At 31.5% G+C, this 8,739-nt stretch overlaps 1 protein-coding gene across 1 annotated transcript; it reads left to right on the top strand.

Moving 5' to 3' along the window:
- Nucleotides 1-6,071: 6,071 nt before the first annotated feature.
- LOC109157826 lies at nt 6,072-6,677 on the top strand. The gene is made up of 2 exons (XM_019305662.1): nt 6,072-6,154; nt 6,273-6,677. The coding sequence occupies exons 1-2, from the start codon at nt 6,094-6,096 to the stop codon at nt 6,554-6,556; spliced, it is 345 nt and encodes a 114-aa protein (XP_019161207.1). The 5' UTR covers nt 6,072-6,093; the 3' UTR covers nt 6,557-6,677.
- The last annotated feature ends 2,062 nt before the right edge of the window (nt 6,678-8,739 follow it).

Raw genomic sequence — 8,739 nt, 5'->3', positions numbered from 1 at the left:
TACCATTAAATGATAATTATTATGAAAAGTAATAAAATGAGATTAGCCTCCCCTAAACTGAATAACAGTAATTAATAATGTCAATTCATAATAATTACAATAAAAAATGTTATTAAGGGGTGGCAAATACTAATCTCAATTTACCACATAATAATTAACCATGACTATTATGATACTTAGGGAGACTGAAATGAAGGTAATAACCAAATTACCATTATACAGACAATATAATAACTATATTGCTTTTGTCATAAAATTAAAGACTTAATATTATTATTAAGGCCCTGAAACTATTGATAGATTAAAAATTAATTAACTTCAACAATAGTTTGTAATTCTTAATGGCCAAAATAACAATTAAATCCTTAATCCTTAATGTCTCAAAACAGATCAAGACAATAATTATAGCACTCACTTAATTACTCAAATTAGGCTCATAAACCTCAATGGCCTAAGTGAATTATAACATGGATGAAAAATTGTCGTACTGAAGTAGACCAAAACTTAATATTATTACCAACGATGAATACCAAAATATGGTAGTTAGTAATAATTAGAACTGAATAAACATGTTATAATCAAAAGGAGCTATAATTATTATTTAAATATCAATCAAAATGGTGGGATCCATATTTTAATGACCCAAAATAGGTCCCAAATAGCTTGTTCAAAACAGGTTCTAAAGTCCCAAAGACACATAAAACTAAAATGTTCTCAAAATTAAGGAAAACCAAACAAGCTGCTTTAGTAGGTCATAATACCTAAAATTGACCTAAGGATCCAAAATTGAGTGATAATTAATAATGAATTTATGAATTAATAATATGCTATATCCAACCTTAACACGTGCTTTTATAAATGTATAATTATAATAATAAAATAATTATAAATATACGTAGCATCCTTGGATTTACATATTAATATATTATTAACTCATATATCCTAAATAAATTGCAATACTTTAGGCAATTTAATATGCACATTATTATTAAATTAAAATTCAAATAGCAAATTTAAAACTTTAATATTTGCTCAAAATTGAATAATAATTTAATTATGAATTTAATGCCAAAATTAAAAAGAAACTTAAGGGCATTAATATTCTAAAAATAAGCAATTATCATACATTTACCATTTGCTAAAATAATATACAATATTAATTAAGATAATATAATTAAATATGGTAATTTGAAACTAAATAATTACCATTACCATAATTAATATGTATAATATTAAATGAAGCAAATAAAATATGATAAATAAGGGAAAAATTAGAAAGTGGCATACTAGATTACCAGGAACCCGCACACTGCATTAGTTTTCCATGCCGACCTTTCTTCCTCAGCATAGCCAATCAAACAGTGCCGCCAACAGCAAGGGAACCAGTGCCGCCTGAAGGAGGGAAGAGGACAGTGACAACGCCGGAAACCAGCCTGCCTCCGGCATCTCTCCTCGCCGTGACACACCGCTGTTCGCCCCTGTTCGCGACACCTCCGCCGGCCGATGAACACAACAGCAGCACGGAGATGCAGAGCCTGATGAAGAAGAACAAGCAGCGACGTTGCCGGGAAAACCCAGCCTCGCCTCCATCGTCCCTCCTCTGTGCAACGCCAACAACCGCCGCCTGCAAGTCCATCTCGCACCGTCGTCATCGTCACCAGAAGAACCGGCGCAACAGTGATGGCTCGTCCGAAGGGAGAACAGCGAAATTTACCGCCATCACTCCAACCATCTCGTAGTAGCCGCCGGTGTCGACGGTCCCAAGTTTACCGGCGAAGCATATTACCGGAGTGACGTTGCCGGGATATCAGATTGCGTTTCAAATCAGGAATAAACCGAACATTAGTAAGAGTCCTGACAACGTTATCGTGAGTTTTAATCTGAACACTTCCAATTCCACTAACCTTGCATTGGGTATCATTACCCAGCAAGACAAATTCACCATCAACCGGTTCCAGAGAGACGAACCAGTCTTTGTGAGGACTCATGTGGAATGTACAACCAGAGTCCAGAATCCACTCGGTTTCGCTCCGTTTGCAACCGGAGCTAACAGATAACATAACATCGCCTTCTGAATCACTTTCAACAACACTAGCTTCAGCGGACTTCTTTTCTCTCTCTTGCTTGTTTTTCAACTTGAAGCATTCAGTCACATCATGACCATGCTTCTTGCAGTACTTACAGGATTTGTTGGACTTACGTCCATTGGATTTGGATCTAGAATTTTCTTTTGTTTAACGGGAGAACTAATGGAATTGGAAGTGGGGGGAATTTGGATTTGCTTCAACTCCATCTTGCTTTGCTTAGCTCCTTTTTACAAATCAGAATTATATATATTGATCTGATCTTTGGCAAATTGAACAACACAACTCAACAGGTTTGAATCTATATATGATAGATTACAATCAAATTTGTTGTGTTACGTTGTTGGATGGATGAATTTAATTTGGTATGTATCTCAAGAAAAGAAAACCTATATATTTATACAAGTCATATTTCTTTAATTTGGGTGTATAGTATGTACTTTCCTGGAAATGATAATTAAGCATTAAGCAGCACAGAGATGGAAATTAATTATTCGCATTGGTTCAACATACTTAGGCGGCTCACTTACTTGACTGCACTCCTTTCCTTTATTTAACAACACGTGTAAAATTCATCTTAATCTTATCTTATATTTAATATATATATTATTAGATTAGATATAACATATTTAGGCACACTTGCTTGACTGCACCCATTTTTTAGGCTTTACTTGTAGCAGCACCAGTTAAATTCACTATATTCAGCAGGTTGGATGTACAAGTGCCACACTACGGATAGTCCATTAAATATTCAATGCTGCTACGTCACCTCATACACCCACCACCCTGCTCTGTTAATATACAATTAATTCGTACCAATCATAATTTTAAGTTCAACTTAATTTCATTGCATTACAATATGCTTATTATTATTATTATTATTATTATTATTATTATTAGGGAAAATGACACTTTTTTCCCCTGAGTTATATACCTATAGCATTTTTTCTCCCTAAATTATTGAAGTGGCTGTTTTTCCCCCTGAAATGTTAAATGGACATATTTACCCTTAAATTAAATATTTAATTTATTTTTTTCTCCAACAAATTATGACCATAATTTGGTTCAAACTAAACAAACACTATTGCAACCAAAGCGAAATATTCCAATTACAATTTAGAATCGAAATTCGATATTTAAAGTTTATTAAAATCGTTAACCGGATCGGACAGTTCATGTTCTGAACTGATAAAATAAAATACATTTATTGTTGAATTTAGACTATTTTAAAATAAAAAATAAAATTTTAAAATAAAGACGGTTCAAAACCGCGAATCAGATCCGGAACCGCCGGTTCACGGTTCAAGATTCAATAATTTTTTTGATACATAATTTTAATAAATTGACATTTAAATATTGAGTTCTAGATCTGAATTATAACCGTAAACTATTAATTCGATTGCTTTAGTATCCGGTTCAATTCAAATCGAACCGTGGTCATCCCTACGTATACGCAATAATTTGTTGGAGTAGTAAAATAAATAAAATGTTTACTTTAAGGGTATAAATGTCAATTTAATATATCAGGGGGGAAAAAGCACCACTTTTAGAATAATTGAGGGGGCTAATGTGCTTACCTAAATAATTGAGGAGGAAAATTTGCTATAAGTATATAACTCAGGGGTAAAAAGTGCCATTTTCCCTTATTATTATTATTATTAAAATTTGTCAACCTTGAGGTCCAACCGTTCGAAACTTTAAAACACTAATACTTTGTGGTAAAATGTGACCAAGGCAAGGAGAGTCTTAGGTACACATCCCTAGCGATATTTTTTTTAAAACCTAGACGTTTGTGCATAATAAAAGATATGTTTAGCGCAAATTAAGAGATCTAACGGCTAGAAAGGCTGACATGCAAAATTACTTTTCAGAAAAACCGCAGGTCACTACCTGCTGGTCAATAGATGTTTGAAATTGCTTTCCCGCCAACGGATTCTTGTAAAAAATTCCTATAAGTACCTTCATTCAAAGAAACTTAAAAGAAAGTGTTGGTCTATTGAAGTAGAAATTACAAGTTATTCAAGTGTTTTCAACAAGTTCAAAGCAAGACCAGTGAGGGAGATTTAAAAAGCTATAAAGTTTTGCCCAAATTTAGAAGCTTGGGCTACTCAAACGTGAATTTTGGGCTGCTCAAACGTGAAGATAAAGTTCATCATTCAAAGTCAAGCTTTCTCGTTTGAAATTAAAGAATTATTTTCTTCAAACCATTGAATCTCTACTCGGTAGAAGTAGAAAGAGCCGGAGTAAACTCGTGTCTAGTTGAAACACCTGAGAAGTTCAAGGTTGGCTTAGTGTTCAAGGCTTGGACATTCCCTTTGTACTAAAGGATTAGTGCAAACCTTCTTAGGAGTTTTAAGGAGAAGAGCGGAGTAGGCTGGGGTTTAGCCGAACCTCTCCCTCTCTCTCTCTCTCTATCTATTTATCTATCTATCTATCTAAAAGGAGCCTCAAGGCTCCATAATTTCAATTGCAATGCCCATTCACTGGGCAAGCGGATGGGCATGCTACTTAATTTAGGAGTCTTTATATATATATATATATATATATATATATATATATATATATATATATATATATATATATATATATACACATACATATAATTTATTTTAATATAAATTTGTTGATAGATAAAAATCATAATTAATTAAAGGAATAAGGGTCAAATAGGCCATCGAACTGCACAGGATAATGCAATTAGGCCACTGAACCTAAAAAACCAACAATTAGGTCCTTAAACTAACCAATTTCAAACAATGCTTCTAATTTCAAGGTTTCCAACAGGTCAACAGGTCATCCTCTCAAATTAATTATTTAAAAAAAAAATAAATTTTTAAAAATAATTAATTTTAAATTTTGTTAAAAAAAAAAAAAAAAAAAAAAAAAACAGACTCCCGCCGGAGACAACCGTCTCCGGCCAGTCCTGTTTTATTTATTTATTTATTTAAATTTAAATAATTAATTTTCAAAGTTTATTTTTAAAAAATAATTAATTTGGAAAGATGACCTGTTGACCTGTTGAAAACCTTCAAATTGGAAGAATTGTTTAAATTTGGTTACTTTAAGGACCCAATTGTTGTTTTCTAAAAAAAAAAAAAGGACCCAATTGTTAGTTTTTTAGGTTCAGTGGCCTAATTGAATTATTGTGTGTAGTTGGATGGCCTATTTGACTCTTATTCCTTAATTAAATATATACATTTATACAATACATTATATTTATTAAATATAAATATTAAATAATATGCGAATGGTATTTTTGATATTTGTGATATTAAAGCTATTTCCAAGAGTATCGGAATAGCTAATACCAAGGCCCCCTAGGAATGACTACTCCCCTTGCAAAGGTAATAGCTCATTCCTAGGAATGTTATTCCCATGACAAAACCAAACAATGGAATAAGTCTATTCTAAAGAATGTTATTCCATTCCTGACCTATTCCATAAACAAATCCTGCCATTATAGTAATAGAGTAATAGAATATAGAACCAGGAACATATTAATACAGGTTATAGTAATTAATAAGAGTATTACAGTAATACAATATTAATGTGAACTACTTTTGAATAAGTCATGTCATGAATTGACTATAAATATATTTTATTATATTTCCCACATCCTACTCTGACTATACTACCCTCTTTGCCTCTTAGTTTTTAACTACTACGTAAACAGCTGACCATGTTTATTATTTCATTTAATATAATTTACAAAATTTATTAATAGAGGCAAAATTTATTGCTGTAGAAACCTTATGAATATACTTTATTATATTTCCCACATCCTACTCTCACTATACTATCCTCTTCGCCTCTTAGCTTCTATCTACTACGTAAATAGGTGGCCATGTTTATTATTTCATTTAATATAATTTACAAAATTTATTAATTAATAGAGGCAAAATTTATTGCTGCAGAAACCTTATAAATATACTTTATTATATTTCCCACATCCTAGTCTCACTATACTACCCTCTTCGCTTCTTAGTTTCTATCTACTATGTAAACAACCATGAATCCAGCAACAGCGTCATCCATGTTGGCTTTAGTCTTCTCCTTGGTTATTGTTGCAGGTGACCATGTTTATTATTTCATTTAATATAATTTACAAAATTTATTAATAGAGGCAAAAGGTATGTATTAAATTATATTTATATTGTAACATACAATTGTGACACACAATTGATTCAGGTGCTGAACCATTGGAGAAATCCTCATTCGATTTATCATTGATAGAAGAGTTAAAAGAAGTGCTAGTGCCAGTTGTGGAAACAAAAATAAAGTTCAGAGATATTGACGATGCCTTTGGGCGACGACCACTAGGTGTTGCCCCAAAGTGTATATTCTGCCGGTGTTGTAAGAAATCTGATCCAAATAGATGCTTTGCGAGGAAGTGTTGTGCCCATCTCAAATGCAATCTTATCTTTTGTAAATGGGTGCCCACTGCTTGCAATTGTGACGATTGCAAGACATAGATATGATTATATTTTACTTTAGAAGTATTTAGAAAGAATCTAATAAAAAATTTAAAACATTCATAGTAGAAAAAATGAGTATGTAATGGAGAACCTATCAATTTAAAGTTATTAGTTGTTACTCCTCTGCCTCTATCAAATCTTCTTCTTCTTTTTTCTTTTCCAAATTTTCTAAGAATTTTTTTAAAAGAAAATATGTTTTCGTTTTTACTGTTATGTTCAATAAAACTTTTAATATATGTAAAAGTATTGAGACAATTCATGTTAATAATTACATGGGTTAGAGGAGAGCAATTTATTCAATTATTTGGAGAGTGTTGTATAAGGTTATGCTCGTTGGCCGTTAGCTCCTAATCTATGAACTTTTGCAGGATAGATGTTGCTAACCTATGAACTTTTGCAGGATAGATGTAATGAGAAGAGTAAAGAAGAGAAAATAGACAATAGTGTTTTTTTTTTTTTTTTTTTTTTTTTTTTGAAAATAGAGAATAGTGTTGGTAATCAAGATTTCCATTAACCTCCAAACAATACAACATATGTAAGTATATTTACAACACAAATATAATGGATACAATAATATAATGTCATGCTTAACTACCGGACCGTTACGTCTGTTACAATAGAAATAATGTCCACATTAATATATTTATAACACTTCCCCTTGGACATTATTTGACCACGATCTTGTCTCGCTAAAAATTTGCTAGGAAAACCCTGTGGGAAAAACCTAAACAAGAAAAGAGTACAAGATATATGGATAGTATATTTAAATATATTCATGCCTCATTAAAAACTTCACTAGAAAAACCGTGTGGAAAAAACTTAGTTGAAGCAAAGAGTACATGATATATGTAATCATATATTGTATTGGTAGTCTCATTAAAATCCTTAACTTAAGAAAACCATGCAGGAAAAATATAGTTAAAGGGAAAAAAAAATACAACCACAAGCCTCCAGGACATAATCTTTAGGATTTTGGGATTTGTCTATTTAAGTATTCATTTGCAACTTTCACCCATTGACAATACTATATCATACTCATGCCTCGTTAAAAACCACACTAGAAAAACCCAGTGAGAAAAAATTAGTGAAGAAAAGAGTACATGGTATGTGTATGTTGCAAAAAGTACAACTATTAGTCTTTTAAGACCTAACTTATAGAATTGATTCGAGTAAATGTACTTCCCAACTCTCCTAAAGATAACAATCTTCACGTTCTATAAAATTATTGTTTCAAAAGACAATGTAGAGAGGAGATATAATACAATCTTCAAGATTGTCACTTTAGTTAATATTTTATACAATAATTTCGTGACTCTTCTAGAGCTTACGTGGGATGAAAATTTATATAACATGTATGATATTCCTTAAACACACACACTTATAATTTGTATATATAACACAGACTTTATTATCCTCACATAGGGCCTCAATACCAAGTGGTCTTATGAAAAACACATCATAAGTATATCGCATAAATTTATAAATCGAAGATACAGGATGATATTTTGAATATTATTCTAATATTTAATTGTAGGAGGAGCACTAGGGGTTGTCAGTAATTATATTGAAAGGACAATGTCAGTCCTGATGTGATCGTGGAATTTTTGATTTTATAATAGTGCTCCAATAGCAAAGAAGTAATGAACTTCTAGTTCCAAAATGTCCTCATTATCTTCTTTGAATCTAAATGGTCCTTTATCTACTTTAAGAGATTTATTGGACAACTGTTAGTGTGATAAGCCAATGATATTTTGTCCATAAAAATGCATCAAATATATTTTTCCAAAATAGACTAATTGGTGTATAAAATTCCTTTAAGGAAATACTCGATCTGCAGGTCAAGATAATACTTGATTTTCCAAGTCCTTTGTTTGCAAAATTCTTCTTTAGAACATAAGCTAATATCATTAAGTTCTTTATGATGTTCATAACAACAATATAGGGTGAGATAATAAATAATTCCATAAGTAGCCCTTTTAATAAGTACCTAATGGTACATATTCATTTTTACGTTTCCTACTCTAGGAGGAAAAATTACTTGGTCAATTGTTTTACTATTTCAAGTTTAAGTAAAGCGGCATTTGTACATCAACAACAAACATGTTGTGATAATTACTTTTCTTCATTTTTAGAATTATAAATCCATCAAGAATTTTTCAAATAAATATTACTGACTAACG

Source organism: Ipomoea nil, unplaced genomic scaffold (assembly GCF_001879475.1).
Source record: "Ipomoea nil cultivar Tokyo-kokei standard unplaced genomic scaffold, Asagao_1.1 scaffold2792, whole genome shotgun sequence".
NCBI classification, from domain to species: Eukaryota; Viridiplantae; Streptophyta; class Magnoliopsida; order Solanales; family Convolvulaceae; genus Ipomoea; species Ipomoea nil.
Note: the sequence above shows the minus strand (reverse complement) of the source record. Positions and strands in the feature narration are given on the sequence as shown.

Bases quoted from the DNA above. Each gene is read 5' to 3' on its own strand.
- LOC109157826 (XM_019305662.1), top strand. From the start codon at position 6,094: ATGAATCCAGCAACAGCGTCATCCATGTTGGCTTTAGTCTTCTCCTTG. The intron at 6,155-6,272 runs GTGACCATGTTT...CAATTGATTCAG, and splicing joins CTCCTTGGTTATTGTTGCAG to GTGCTGAACCATTGGAGAAA.